The sequence below is a fragment of the Mixophyes fleayi genome, chromosome 6 (genome assembly GCF_038048845.1).
Source record: "Mixophyes fleayi isolate aMixFle1 chromosome 6, aMixFle1.hap1, whole genome shotgun sequence".
In the NCBI taxonomy this organism is placed as follows: domain Eukaryota; kingdom Metazoa; phylum Chordata; class Amphibia; order Anura; family Limnodynastidae; genus Mixophyes; species Mixophyes fleayi.
In genome coordinates this window covers 177,750,063-177,766,335 of record NC_134407.1, presented here as the reverse complement: position 1 = coordinate 177,766,335, position 16,273 = coordinate 177,750,063, and the positions used below count along the sequence as shown (strand labels likewise).

General features: G+C 40.4%; 1 protein-coding gene across 1 annotated transcript in view; it reads right to left on the bottom strand.

Annotated features, from left to right (window-relative positions):
* Positions 1-1,524: 1,524 nt before the first annotated feature.
* The window catches only part of PSME3 (proteasome activator subunit 3), a 31,389-nt gene continuing 16,640 nt past the window's right edge, over positions 1,525-16,273 (bottom strand). The window contains exons 7-11 of the mRNA XM_075177407.1: positions 15,357-15,425; positions 7,036-7,103; positions 5,877-5,931; positions 5,636-5,722; positions 1,525-5,006 (exon numbers count right to left, since the gene is read on the bottom strand). Coding sequence (XP_075033508.1) covers positions 4,926-5,006; positions 5,636-5,722; positions 5,877-5,931; positions 7,036-7,103; positions 15,357-15,425 — 360 coding nt within the window. The 3' untranslated portion in view covers positions 1,525-4,925. The remainder of the gene's footprint in view (positions 5,007-5,635; positions 5,723-5,876; positions 5,932-7,035; positions 7,104-15,356; positions 15,426-16,273) is intronic.

Sequence of the window (16,273 nt, the reverse complement as noted above, 5' to 3'; positions counted from 1 at the left end):
CCTCTGCATTGTTTTATGTAAGATTCCTGCATTTTAATCTCTCTAACAATAGCATTGGCTATTTCCTGCCCTGTCTTCCTATAGAAATCAAAGTATTCCATGAGCCCATTCATCATCAGGATATAAATCACATCTTAAAATCATTATGTTCTGTTCAATCTTTGTATATATAAATACAGTCAAGTCCATAAATATTGGGACATCGACACAATTCTCATATTTTGGGCTCTATACACCACCACAATAGATTTGAAATTAAACGAACAAGATGTGCTTTAACTGCAGACTTTCAGCTTTAATTTTAGGGTATTTACAGCCAAATTAGGTGAACGGTGTAGGAATTACAACGGTTTCTATATGTGCATCCCACCTTTTAAGGGACCAAAAGTAATGGGACAATCGACTTAAAAGCTATTTCATGGACATGTGTAGGCTATTCTTGTTTAAAATTGCATTCTCTCCTGTTTCTACAGTGTTCAAGCTGGCATATATAAACTTTTCATAACATTCTTCAGAGACCTGGGGATAAATTTATCAAGCTGTAGGTTTGAAAAAGTGGAGATGTTTCCTATAGCAAACAATCAGATTTTAGCTGTCATTTCAAATATACTAAACAACTAGAATCTGATTGGTTGCTATAGGCAACATCTCCACTTTTTCAAACCCGCAGCTTGATAAATTTACCCCCAGATCTCCACTTTAATATGGACGGGAATAATGTGTAGAAGTTAGCAGCCAGTCTCACATTGCTTATAGATGCAGAGATCTGTAATCTAGGATCTCTGGTGAAGAGACGATAGTGAACAGACATCGGTGTAGGCAATCTATTTTTCCTTGTGCCAGTACAGAGAAAGGCAATTCTGTATTGTATACTGGTTTCTTGAGCCTAAAACTGGGTACATAGACCACATCAAGTGGATGAGCTGGTATTGTAAACAAGCTCTTATGATTCATGTTTTCTGTTCATCATTGAAGACCACTTATAATTTGTTTTCTAAGGTAAAGTGATATGATATTATATTATAGCAGCAAGGACCAAGCTTGAAACTCCCGTAGATGTCTGTACTGATGTAACATACTTCTCTGCAACCTTTACAGATTTCATTTGTATAGAGCAAATGGAAAGTTGATGTCTGTCTTACGAAAGACATACATATTTCAAAGGTTTAACCTATAACAAATACTCCACTCCCTTAACAATGTACTTACCTATGGTTTTAGCTTTCAGACCTAAAGCTGAATGCACAGCAAAATCAAATTTAAAACTATAATAAAATCAACTGGTCAACATAGCTAAATTAAATTTTAGCTTTTCTATTCTTTGAAAACATTTGTACATTAAAATGTTAGAGTCACAGATACTGTGTAAATGACTATGGCCTGTGTTTTATTTGTGTTCATATGGCCAGACTTGTTAAGGCAAGGTGTTTCTTATCTGATAAAACAGAAAGATGCAATCTCTAGTGCAGGTGACTTGACTGTTCACATACAGACTAACACTGAAAATCAGCATTGGAGAAACCATTTTCAAAACACATTAGATGAACATTTTTAATAAGTTGACATTTTAAAATTATACATACGTCATTTCAGCAAAGAAAAATAAATCAAAACATTTCTTTTACAATAAAGAACTAAAATGACAATGATAAAAAATAAAATATACAATTTAAGGCTGGGACACCACCAATCAGAACAGGAAGTGAAATATGTAACTTGGAGGCTGGAGACAACAAATCCTAACTTGGGAGACTGAAATGAATACTTGGATAATGAGGTGAAGCTTATCTGTTGCAAACAAATGGTGCAGTCATTTATTGAGTTGAACAGACATTGGTGAGAATGCATCTGATCAGTTCACTAATCACAGTGCCTCAGTGATGTCAAAAGAAAATGACTAGGCTACATTTTCATGAACATCAATTTAGCACAAAATGGCTGCCTCTTCTGCGTGCATGGGGACACATACATTTTAATGCAGCTTTATTCAGCAATCTGCACATCGCAGCTCAAATCTATGTTACGCATGACCTGGTAAAGTGCTCGCAGAATTTGATCAGGCAAAAATGTCACAAAAAAAACCCCAAAACAAATGTAGTCTGAGAATTGAAAAGAACGTTACATAGCAACTTTCGGTGCTCCAACGGTTGGAAAATGGCGCTTTACTGGACGCAACACATGAAGTTGTAACATAAATTTACCTCTAGGACTGGGATTATGTTATCAAGCTGTGGGTTGGAAAATGTGGAGATGTTTGCCTATAGCAACCAATCAGATTCTAGTTATTTTGTAGAATTTACTAAATAAATGATGACAGCTAGAATCTGATTGGTTGCTATAGGCAACATCTCCACTTTTTCAATACTGCAGTTTGATAAATTTACCCCCTAGTTAATCTACTCCTGTTTAGGATGGATTACATTTAAAACATTCAAAGAATGAATCGTCAATATGCCAACCCTTCTCCCCTGAGAAGACTGGTGGTAGTGGATATTGGTGCGTGTGTATTCGCCTGGATTAAATGGACAGATGCTAATTTATATTCTTTTGGCAATATATTGAATGAATAAAAAAAAAAAAAAGATACACTAATTGAATTGCGACGAGATTGAAATAAAATGAAAATGATTTGCAACTGCAATATAACTGCACTCTTACTGCACAAAGCATAATTATACTAAATACAGTCCAGAATGCAACAAGGTCACACTGAAAGCACAACTATGGCCACCCTACTGGACACTGGAAGGCAAATATGTTGCTTTAGAATACTCTAGCAGCAAGTTATAGATCTGTGTCGTAAGTAACTTGTGAAAACAAGTCTCAAAAAGCTGGTCTTCTTCTGTTCACACACACAACAAAGTTATTGGCTAGTTTGATAGTTTAGAACAAAGTTTAACTTGCTGCATCAATAGGCCCAAAACAAATCAGACCTCCCTGAACAAATTATGATTTGTTTTGATCAGGTAAGTAATTAGAAAACAAACAAGTCAGACCTTAACTGCAGTGTTCAGCTGTACCATGGCAAAACCAGAGTAGTCCAGTTTGACATTTCATGTGTGTGGTTACATTAGCTGCAAATCTGGATGTGCTGGCCACCTTAACACCTATATACCGATAACATCTACTCCTCAATTTCACAACTCAATGTACTCCTAGAACACCAGCTCAAAAATGCAAGCCAAAGTGTACAAAAAATGTTATCACAGATAGCAGTGTGGTAGGATTGATCCACTGAAAACTAAGCTAAAGTACAGGGCTCACAGACATATCAACTGGATAAACCTTTTCCAGGGAACGGTCATTATCCAAGTTCAATGGCATAATACTTTCCTCATGCACATGCTCACAGAGCGTATTGCTAGAGAGATATGCTGACTAAGTTCTTCCTAACCACATCTCAATATTATAATCTCATTCAACAGATTGAGGCCTTTATCAAATAGACGGTCACAAAGATTATCAATTTGCAACTCAACCAAAGGACATGTACAGCTCATTTCCTTTGTTATAAATCCAGGCAAAGTTTTTGATTGTTCATTGCTAGTTTGAGAACTTTTGGTTAAACATGGAAAACTTATTCCTGGTAGAACCTTGGCGCACACACATTTTCTTACCTAGTGTCAAGTGTTGTGTAACTGAAGTGTAAATAGCAAGCACATTTACTGCTCCCACAATGGACAGACATGTATTATATATACAGGGTAAAGATGGCAAGCATTGTTTTCTTAACTATGTGCAGTAAGAGTTAAGCACAACAGATGGACCACAGACCAGACCATTATGAATACAAATTCTACACTTTACAGCACTGGGAAAGCCATCTGATTTCAAAATGCTGTGGTTTCCTTATAGAGGTCTGTAGAAAGATAATTACTTACACTTTACAAGTTAATACTGTAAAATGTTCTGATAGGGGTAAACACGACAAATTAAGGATTAAAAGGGGCATGAGATTACACTTTACAGAATCACCCCGAAGAATCCCTTTCAGTTTTTCTGAAGTTATTCCCATTATGTCCACAAGACTAAGAGATAGTCCAGAAATGACAATGATCTATATGAGATAAGCAGAAAAACTGAATGGAGTCCTGGCCGAAAAGCTCACAGCTGCTGCAAAACCTTACAGTGGGGGCAGTCTTATGGGGGGGGGGCTGAAATTTATGACAGGAAACTATTGATATATTCATGCCACAGAATTAACTGGGCTGAATATAGTTGCCTACACTGTGTCGGCAACAGGTACACTAAGAATTCCTAAACATGGTGCAGTTAGCACAAACATGCCATAATCCACAGCGAAAAAGTCATTTTTTTCCTTGCATCACACTGATATCCAATTGGGTGGTGTGGGTTACAGCATACTTCTGAGATCTGTATATTATTAAAACTAAAACTACTTCTATCTCGTTAAAGCCAAGGTCTTAGGTTAGACAACTCTTATAGATTCGGGTAACCAAGCAAAAACGGTCAAGATGCTTTGCAGCAGTCGTGGCTTGCCCTCCATGGGAGGATAGCTCACTTTAAGAACCTTGGTTAGAAACAGACCCAGAGCCAGTGATTCAGTATTGGTCATCCAACACCTACAGTGCCTGAGAAGACTACAGTGCACTGCTCGCAGAACTCCAGTACTACAGCATTTTATTTGTGAAAAGGTTTCAACAGCCCCTTGTCAGTGACTATGGCTTTCAAATACACATTTAACTGCCGAATCCAAAAGGGGGGGGGAAGAGAGTCATTTTATAGATTTAAAAACCAGCACACTTATCTCCAAACCAGTTTCTATACCTTCTTGGTGGAGAGTATGTCACAAGTTCAAACAAGGCAATGACGGTCTATATTCCTTTTAAGTTCAAAGGAAGAAACAAAAAATTAAAACAAGAACAGAACTAAAGTTGGGAGGAGGGTTCATGTGGACACACTGGCTAGTAGAGTGTTTCGGTGTTACTGTTTCTTGGCCTCTTGATTTTCTCAATGTTTTTGAAGATCATATCGTGCAACGTCACCTGGAATACAGACCAAGGAAGTGAATAAAATGCAAAATAAACACAAACAATTTTGTATTTCAGCTACACTTCATTAATAGTATTCTAACTGTTGTTTTGGACAAGTCAGTAAGAACTGTCCTGTTTGATAGTTTTAGCCAATACTCTTACTGCATCAAGTAGCGGCTAAGTGATAATTTCAAGATCAGCAAGTTTCCTTATAAAGATGTTATGAGGAGCACTGCTAAACAAAATGAGTAATGAGAAGAAAGTCAAACCAGTGTCAGGAAAGACAGTGGGGATGGGGGGGGGGGGGGGGTTAAATGGGAATTTATTTATTAGCATTGTGGTCCAAACTATGAAAATACCCCCTTATCCAGAAACTACCAAACGTTCCAGATAATAGATGAAACATCTGTACATTGTGCTGAAAGAACTTACGGTAAATAGTTTCTCGTGTTGGAAGGCAGGAAACTATACGAGGGTAACAATTGAAAGTGGGTATTATGAATTTAAGTAAATTGCAGGGGAGAGAAACAATACTCTATTCAATAATTAGAAGGGTTCAATAAACAGAGCCGAAATTAATAAAAAAAAAAAATAAAAAAAAAAAAGCAGCATTGATAAAGAGTATTGTATTAATTCCTTACATATTGGTTTCTCAGTTCCGATATAATTAGTCGTAAGCTGATATATTCCTTTTCATCTATTTCAGTTACTGTGCGCCGATAATCTTCCTGCAGAGTAAGAACAGAAGTTAGGAAAGATTAAAACAGCTTTAATGAGAGGACTTTAACATAAGCATGACAAGGTTTGATAGAGATTATTGCCAAGTATATAGTGAAAAGCAGACGCTTCTAGTAGTAGGAGAGGGAACTTGCCATTACTTACCACATGAGGGTATTTCGCTATTTTGGAAACGAGTTTTGCTCGGGTGATGTAGTATCTACATAATGAGTACAAAATGCATGTAAAAAACACAATGAGAATCTCGCAAAGCACGCAAGAGGAAAAAAAAAACAAAGAAAAACCAATAGCGATAAGAAAACCTTGTTAGTAGTCATGGCTATGGCAGATATGGTAAGAAACCTACATTTAAAGACCTGGGGGTATATTTACTAAACTCTGGATTTGAAAAAGTGGAGATGTTACCTTTAGCAACCAAACAGATTCTAGCTGTCATTTTGTACAATGTACTAAACAGATGAAAGCTAGAATCTGATTGTTTGCTATAGGCAACATCTCCACTTCTTCAAAACCTGCAATTTAGTAAATTTACCCACCAAAGTTTAGATTTGCTTAACGCAACTGTCAGACATTTTTTCGATATTGGCCTTTCCGTTAACAATTTGTGTGACTATCTGCAGTGCAATGTGCCCATTTTTTCTGAGAGAGTTGTCCCTCCTCGGGAAATTCAATCTTCTAACAAGTTTCTCCCAAATCCCTCCCACCAACTAGGGGAAATTATTCACCCTCAGCACAACCTTACTGAAAATAATCTCCAAGCCACTACACCGGGAGAATTCATTAAAGAAAGATAGGCTGTACAAGTTGTTCAAGACACTTTATTTCATGATCCGTGGAAGGTACCAATGCAGCTCTACTTAATACGGAAACGGAAGGATTTTGGTAAGGAAATTGTCAGTGTCTATTTTTTTAATAAATGAGAAACTGACATTTTCTGGATTAAATATAGAGTCTGTATTAATTACACAGTACAAGCCCTGCAAGCCAGAGTGAATCAAATGATAACCTAACCTTAAAATAAAACTATAGCCCTGGCCAACAATTATTTGATTACAAATTAAATTTGTTTTAACAATTTTTTTTATCTTATTTTGTGTTTTTTTCTGGACATAATTTTGTTTCCCACTTTTTACTTTTCTATTGTGTTATTTTGATTTATTTTGGTATGTTTATCTATGCTATCATAGATCTCTGGATATTATTTTTCATGTTCAAATATTACCGATTGTTCGACTTTGTATCAGAATGAACAAGTGAGAAAATGTTGCAAAGTGAAAGATGTTCTTGGGTTGCAAACCCTCACCTAGAAATTTGATCAAGATAAGATGCTGCCTCACTCTCCACTGTCCTCAACTCGGCCACAGTTTCTTCCTAAATGTAAAGAAAGCAGAAATTAGTGTCTGATGAAAGATCACAGAAAACATTTAAGCTACAACATTATAAAGAGCAAGATTAGATGAAATGGATGAAACCAGATGGTACAATAGACAACTTGTAAAAGTTTCCCTAGCATTTTTGAAGGTGCATTTGAATAAGAGCACCTTATATTGTATTCAGTCCTCATGCACTGCTTGTTCAGGGTATCCGTTTTCAAATGGACGGAATCGAATATTTGGCCAATCTGATTGGCACAGTCACAGCAGCAGGAGAGGAGTGTTGTTCTTGTGAGAGGCAGTGACCTGTCCAATCATTTTTGTGCTAGTGAAGACAGGGCACATGTGACGCGGACAGTGTCAGGATGAAGAGAGGAATGCGAGGCAATCAAAGTCACAGAGTTTGATAGAGGAAGGAGATGTATCACAAAGAGCACAGAGTAGTTGTCAGAGGTTCCTGTGAAACAGATGTAATAAGATTGTACTGTTAAATACATCCCTATATGAAAAAGTCCATACATCCAAGTTTGGTTTTTTTTTACCCGATATACACATAGCTGTACTTTAATGAATACCCTATGGAAAGTGAAGTGGATTTTTTCCTGCACACTATTAAAATCCTTTTATTCAATGCCATAGGAATAAATGGGCAGTTGCTAGGGCAGAAGAGCCAACATGGCACTTGCACCTACGCAACATGAGAATTTTTTTTTTATTTTTTTTTTTAAAAAAAGTCAAACATTTTTTAAAATATAAAGATTTTGATACTTACGATAGATCAGTTTCTCTGATTCTGAGGGAACGCAGTGTCCCTCAGAAGGAATCAGAGAAACGGATTTATCGTAAGTATAAAAATCCTCTCTTTTATCCATCTGGGGGACACTGCTTACCATGGGGACTTTCTAAAGCAGCCCCCTTGAAGGGAGGGACCACTCTGATAGCCCAGCACATGGAACACAAGGGCCAAAACTGGCATCTGCCGACGCAAAGACATTGAATTGGTAAAATTTTGTAAAAGTATGGACTGAGGACCAGGTGACTTCTCTGCATAACTGTTCATTGAGGACCTATTTCGTGCAGCCCAAAACGCCCCCCACAGAACGGGTAGAATGGGCAACAATACGATCTGGCATAGGACGGTTAACATTGATATAAGCCTGCTTAATAGTCAATGTAAGCCATCTAGCAATAGATTGATTTGTCAAAATGTGGTTGGCCAGCCTCAAAGCAAACAAAACAAACAAGGAATCTGTGCAGCAAATCTTTGAAGTCCTCTGCACATAGATTCGGAGAGCTCTGACCACATCCAGAACTTTCATAGTTCCTGTTCCAAGCCCTTGAGGGTCTTCTGTGAACACTGGAACTACTATTTCCTGATTTACATGAAAACCAGAAACTACTTTTGGCAGAAACGATGGAACCTTTCTGAGGACTGCTTTGTCATCATGAAACACCAGATAAGGTTCTCGACAAGACAGTGCCCCCAGCTCAGAAACTCTCTGGGCTGAGGCAATAGCAAGAAGGAAAACCACCTTCTATGTTAAGAACCGTAACTCTGCCAACTGTAACTATTCAAATGGAGGCTTCTGAAGCATATTAAGGACCAAATTAAGAACCCAAGGAGACGTAGACTCTTCTCGGCCAAGCTAGAGCCACCAGAATGACAGACAGTCTGCCCTGCTTGAATCTCCGAAGGACCTGGGGAATCATGAAAATGGGAGGAAAGAGGTATCCTAACCTGAAGTCCCATGGCATTGTCAATACATCCACTGCCAAGGAATCTCTTGCCCTTGAGCAAAACTGTGGGACCTTTCTGTTGTGGCGAGACACCATCAAATCTCGATCCGGGAGCCCCCACCGGGCGACCAGGGACTGAAAATCCTCTGGATGAAGAGCCCATTCCCCCAGCAAAACTGCGTTCCGGCTTAGGATTGTCTGCTTGCCAGTTCTGGATGCCTGAAATAGAGACTGTTGAAATGGCGGGGACGTGGTTTTCGGCCCAGGCGAAAATCTGAGTCGCCACCTTCATTGCTCCTGCACTCCTAGTGGCGCCCTGTCTGTTGACGGACGACATTGCTGTAGAATTGTCGGATTGGAGACGGACCGGTAATCCCTGAAGGATGAGCTGTGCTCCCTACAAGGCCCTTAACATGGCTTTTAGTTACAAAATATCTATGAGGCGAGAAGTCTCCTGAGCGGACCAGAGCCCCTGAAGTCTCACATGAAGGAGCCACAGCCCCCACCCCTGAAGGCTGGCGTCCATGGATACTAAGATCCAAGGCCAAGGGGCAAAGGACCTGCCGACTAACAAGTTTTTCTGGATCATCCACCATCTGAGGGATTGTTTCACTTCCGGTGAAAAGAGAATCAGCTGACACTAACTTCCGATGGGATCCTGACCACTTCCTTAGGCGGTCCCATTGAAAACACAATGAATTCGACCATAAGGGAGAGTCTCGAAGGTCGACACCATCTTCCCTAGTAAGCGCATGCACAAGAGGACCAATGGTCTCCGGCAGGACAGAACTCGAGCCGTCGAGTCCCGCAGGTACCGTATCTTTTCCTCTGGAAGGAACTCCGACTGTTGATGTCCATTATCAGTCCCAGAAAAGTCATTCTCTGACAAGGAGTTAACAGGGATTTCGGACAGTTTATGAGCCAGCCATGCCCCTCCAGAATACTGATGGCAAGTTGAAGATGTTGCTCGAGCAGGTGAGCTGATGCAGTCTTGATTAGTAAGTCGTCCAGATAAGGCACTAATTGCACCCCTCTGGAATTAAGATAAGCCTCCATTACCACCATAATCTTTGTAAACACCCCTGTTGCAGTTGCAAGTTCGAATGGAAGAGCCCTAAACTACTAGTGGGCAGACCTCACTGTGAATCTGAGAAGAGCCCAATGTGCTTTCAAGATGGGCACGTGGAGGTAGGCGTCCTTGATCTATTGACGCCATGAACGGACCTGCCTCCAGTCCGTTGATAACAGATCTCAGGGATTCCATTCGAAGTGTGACCACCCGCAAGTGAAGAATCAACTGCTTTAGGTTTAAGACTGGTCGGAAGGAGCCATCCGGCTTTTGAACCAAAAAGAGGTTGGAGTAGAACCCCTGTCTCCTTTGGCCTTCCGCCAAGTCTAGTATGTAACCTCTTGACATTATACCACGAATCCAACTGTCCTCCGAGGACTCTGCCCACTGATCTCTGAACAGTAGCAGACATACCCCAAATCCCGTCGCCGCCAACAGGGCGGGGGGGATGGGGCTGGTCGTCATGCTGCCAGTTTATCCGGAAGCTTGGAAGAGGGAGACGACTTGAGGAGAAGAAAGACTACCTCGGAGAGAGTCTCCTGGCACCCGACGAACTGGACCTAAATGTCTGACCCCTGCCAGATGGGCCCCTTCGAAAGGGCCATCTAAATGAACCAAACCTAGGAGTCCTAGGCCTTGAAACATTGACTGGCAAAAAGGTACTTTTGCCTCCCGTAGCTTGGGAAATCATGGAATCCAATTCCGTCCCGAACACCACTCCGGTGGAATAAGGGAGGGTCTCTAAAGACTTTTTAGACTCAAAACCCGCATCCCAAGACCTCAGCCACAAGGCTCTCCTAGCGCCACAGCTGTTGCAGAGATAGAGGAGGAAATGGAAGCTGCGTTCTGAGCAGCCTCATAAACGTACCCCAACGCCTCCTTAAGGTGCAGTGCAAGCGGAAGAAAGTCAGAATCTTGCTAAGCTATAGCTAACTGGTCAGCCCACGTTTCCATGGCTCTGGCGACCCATGCTGATAAAAACGCAGGTCCGAAAAAAGTACCTGCTGCTGTGTAGATGGACTTTAAAAAAGCCTCTATCTTGCGGTCAGTCAGGTCCTGTAAGGAAGTTGTTCCTGGAACAGGAAGTGTAGTGTGGCGAGCTAAGCATGCCACTGGTGTATCTACCTTTGGGACCTGTTCCCAACGAATTACATCATCCTCCTGAAGAGGGTATAAAGACAAGTACCTTCTTGGAAAAATAAACCTACATTCAGGTTGTTTCCAAGATGCTTCTGTGATCTCTTTCAACTCCACAGAAGGAGGGAAACGGATCGCCCGTCTTGTGGCCTTTTTAAAGAGACTACGCAGGGACGACCAGGTGGGCATGACAACAAGATATAGCCAAGAGTACCAGGATCTAGCAACATAAAGAGGGAGTTTGTGACTGCTCCATGACATCAGACCCCTGAACATCCACAAGAACCCAAAATACTTTACGGTGAGGCAAGACTCTCCAGGCGTTATGGGGAACTAAATGGTCCAGGTGCCAAGAAGTCAAAATGGAAGACCATGGCTCTTGTACACAGTGGTGAATGTGCACCTCAACTGTGAAGGTTGGCAGGTGATATCTATAGATGCCAAACAAGGACCGAGTAGGGGGTCTCTATCAGATAAAATGGGTCCATCCACCTATTCAGGGAGGCCACCACCATGGGAAAAGGTCAAGTGTGTAGGAGTCTCTAGGGAATGACTCGTGTAAACACAATCAAAAACAGCAGTCACCATCTTGACTATCACATGACTACTCTGCTCTCCTACTCTTCACTGTGTTCCTTTACCCATCTGGCAAGCCTGGTCATATGGAAAGGCTTCTGGAACAGGGAGTCCCTTGGCAGAAATGGAATATGACATTCAGCCCTCCCTGTCGGCAACACTGCTGTCACCAGAATAGGTGGATCAGAGGATACTGTAGTAGTTGAAGTGGTAACACTCCTCATGTAAGGCTGCGGTCAGGTACATAGGTGGCATGAGTACATAAAGTATTGGCAAAAAACTGAAGGGCTACCCAGCACCCTGCTAAGCTTCAAGACAGTCATCAAGGCCTTCCCTCAGTATGCAAATTAAGTAGTAAAATGTAAATAGAAATAAATAAAACGTAAAAAAGCAACCCAAAAAAAGTGACATCGTTCTGTGTTTGCCTCACTGCAGGAAGAAAACCAGCAGATAAACAGATGGTTATATGAAAGAGGGAGAGTCTTTGTACAATGTCTATTAATAGGTGGAATATAACTCATTGTCCATTTCCCCCTACTGCAAATTGAGAAGATTTTAACACATTTTAGGGCTCTCTTCATACTTTTCAAATATTGTTTCCCACACCATTTTCGTAGCTCGCCCACGAACATATGTATAATTGTTTTCACTGTGATGGGTTATGTTATCTGCTACTATTTATGCATACATTTAGAGAGAATTATTGGGTATAAAAAAACATTTTTCAAGAATTCAGCTTAACAAATAAGAACCAGGAAATTAATAAAAGTGCATTGACGAACATTAATGCCATATGCAAGCGACTTACAAGTCACATAAAAACACAAACTAAACGTCTAATGTTTAATCACAGTGGAAGGAGGGCTGTGGGCACCTAAAGCACGTTTAAAAATGTTCAATTTTGGGAGTAAATTTCACATGAAGACGTGTTCCAGTGAATTCATGTGATTTTTAATTGTTTTTATCTTAAACATTGAGGATTTGTTTTCCATATTAAATCACAAGCTACATAGTTGAAACAGGGGAGGTTGTTTGGTTTATTATAACGGAATAAAGTAAGTTGAGAAAGACTAGTTTAGATAAAGGGAGAACCGAAAGCTAAAGTTAGTTTGTGGGATTGACAGGGAGAGTGTTAATTTTTTAATCAGGTAGTTGCTTGTCATAAGCCCTTTGCCACACACCCGTTACACAAGCTCATGCGAGTGCTGGATCATGACAATTCAGGAAACAAACCAAATGAAAAGGATGGAGATTACCTACCATATACACAACGAAGGGTACATTTATTTTCAGGTCTGGGCTATACCTTTAATCCCAACTCAACCTCCCTTAACACAGTATTTCTTTAGTACTCCTTTCCCACACCAGGAAGCCTCTACCCCCATCAAAAAGTTAAGCCCCTTCTATGGTAATTTCTCCTATCAGTGTTCTCCCCAGCTCCTATTTCCCAGGTGCTCCACCTGATTGTTTTTACTTGCCACCTGGCTCTTGAAGGCCAACAGAGTCCTATTATAAACCATTGTTTCTTGTATTAGAACAGGCACTATGAGAACACCGCAAATAAATGAGGGATAAGTAGTAGCTTGCAAATAGGTGTTTCCATAGATGTATGTTCCGAAGTTAAGGTAATTACTCTATTCATTCCTACAGCCACAAACAAAAATGCTGGATAAGCCCATCTGTCCAATATTCTGACTACCACAGCTAATAAAACAGAACTATCACTTTGAGAGAGGGGGTGATTCTTGGGGAATGTTTAGCAAGCGTTCGTGATGAAAACTGCTCCACTTGCTAATGTATCACTAGGAAAAAAAAGGAAGAGGCAACAGTGATGTTGACATGGAAGTTTGAGAGACAGATTGCAACTAGTGGATGAACATGCAAAATGGGAATTAAATATTTTAGATAATGTTCTATCCGACTTTCCTTGAGTGTTAAGTTCCCCAATTTCATTGTACCACAAGTACATGCCCATCTACTTGTGCATTTAGCACACCACCATGGACCTCTGGGCGGTCATCCATCACCTTCAGCAGCAGCAACCTGTTCTTAGCATCAAAGTTTACATACATCTGGTGGTACCCCCCCCACACGTATGAATCAAATTAGCATTCCATGTCTCCCCTCCGTGCTTACCTCCCCCTAACACGGCACTCCCCTTGATGACACTGACCGTTGCACTATATAAGAACTGTGTGCAGCCAACTCTTGAATCTCCCTGAAAAAGCCACATGTGGTAGTGTTGAAGTGTGTAGGAGCCACTAACAATCTACATTCATCACATCTCACTTTATGCTTCCCAACATTGTAGGCATTAGAGACCCTCGAGTGGACATCGATTCCTCCGCTTGTCACGACAGAACAGCTGAACCACCACACATTAGAAGATAGCAGGAGACGCTAACCACCTACCTAGCATGCGCAAAACCTTCCATTACAGCTGATAAAGACACCAAGAATTCTCCAAAACGCCGTCCCCTGATCCTCACACAGGGGGTAAGGTCTTCCTGACTGGAAGAAAAGACGTTCCAGGAAAGCTATACAAGTCCAAGACCCACTTTTCTGCATTGCTATAAAAGTTTACAAACCATTTCTTCAGTACCACTAGCTGACTAAAGACCACCATTACAGACTTTGTTACTTTATTTAAGGGCTATTGTACAAGTGATTCCAACCTATGAGGACACTACTTACACAATTTTTATTTATATGTTCTTTTGAGGTGATTTTGTACAACATCTATCTAGCATCTCTAGACCACCAGTGATTTATTTCATGGGTACCTATATTGTCATGTGCTAGACACTGCTCATTTTTGTACATTTGTGTCGATCGCTAAACATTTTGTAGTATAATTTCATTAATAAAACATTTTTATGCATGGATTTTGTGTTATTACTTGGACATACTACCGATTTATCCCTAACAGTCTTCCTCCTCCAATTTCCTATACCTTGGGATACCCTATTCTGCCACTGTTCCATCCAGGTGGGTAAGAGTGGTTTGCGGAGCATGAAAACTGTACACCCTGACCCAGCAGTTCTCAACCTAATTACACCCTAATGGGAGACTTGGATTAGTGTCCGATATTTGCAACATCATTAATAACGGAGAAGATTATATGGAGGGGAGGAGAAACAAAATCACATCCCTATCAATAGCATTCAAGACACTTGAATAATCTGTACCAAGATGCATTGAAGCTGTTCAGGCATGGCCTTCTGCAACCTTAACTAAAATACATTGCTTAATATTTCTGGGTACCGTGTGCTCTTGCGGTTTGTTTTGGGTTTTTTGTTTACAGTCTTTAGATCATCAAAACAGAGCTGTTTTTTCTATTGTACTTGGGTTGTTTAATGTGTTGCAACCAAGTTAATTGAATATTGTCATGGTAGGGAAGAACTTTAGAGAGGAGCATTGTAGATTTGGTTTCTATAAACACTTCAGTAAGGAAATATTTCACAGCTTTTAAGTGTAGCCTTATCTTCTGCTCGAATATCTGAGTGAGGCATGGACACTAAATAGTCGCAGAAACATTTCTCCTTAATGGTAGAAGTCTGTAGCCTACGCAACGCATTGGAGAAAACAAACAAAAACAAACCAACCACAATTGCCTGCATTCAGCTCTGGCTAAAAGAGGATGTATACATCTTATACAACATTAGGGCCTCCTGGGTATATACTCCACATATAGAACATTTTATCCACAAATACCAAAGAAAAGTGGCTTACCTGAATGGACACTCCGAAATTGTTACCATCTTCTATCCTCGGGATTAGGAGCTGAACCCACATTTTTACCTGAAAGAAAACAAAAAAACAAAATAGTTCAAAATTTCAAAGCAAAGCAGATGAAAAAAAACTTATAACCAAGCACAGTATTCCCAATGATAAAGCCTTTCAGAGATAACAGCCTAACACAGTGATGAGCAGAGTAATCACTGGATCATCCTTCTCAATCAGTGGCACCGAGCAGCAGTAGCAGAGTGTGTGATTCCAGGGAAATGTCCTCTACCTGCTGCTTATATACAAGGCAAGAACATTGGGGAAGGTGGAGAATAAATTAGAGATATAAAAGCATTTATTAGCGTCCAGATTTTTCTTTGGAGGCAGTAAAAGTGATGTGCACTACAAAACATTGGAACTGGCATACCATTAGGATGTGCCAAGCTATTATTTTGTGCCCTGCTGTATTTAATGGATACAGTTATTCATCGCTCTTTCAGATATTAACTTAGGCAATTAACTATAAGCAGGCCCTACAAAGATTTTGAAACACCCTGTAGCTTTGTTTTTATTGTATGACATAATGAGGCAAGAAGATTAGCTACACCCAGATTGTTGATGTAATCCCCTGTCACTGTGTGTGGTGTGCGAAGTTATACAGTGCACATCTTTCTCCAGCCCTGGCTAGCTGATGGGCATGGGTATAAATGACAAGGAGGTCCCTGCACATGCAGGTGTTTCTTTGTAAGCAGTGGGACACAGGTGATGTCACTTTGTGGTGCAGTGCAATAAACATTATATAGATCAATAATTTGGGTGCCAGACAATATCTATGACAAACTGAAATCTTCATTTACATTCCTCTTCCTCCAACAACATAATTCCCAGTCTCCTACAGTCCAATACTCCATACTTCACCCCTT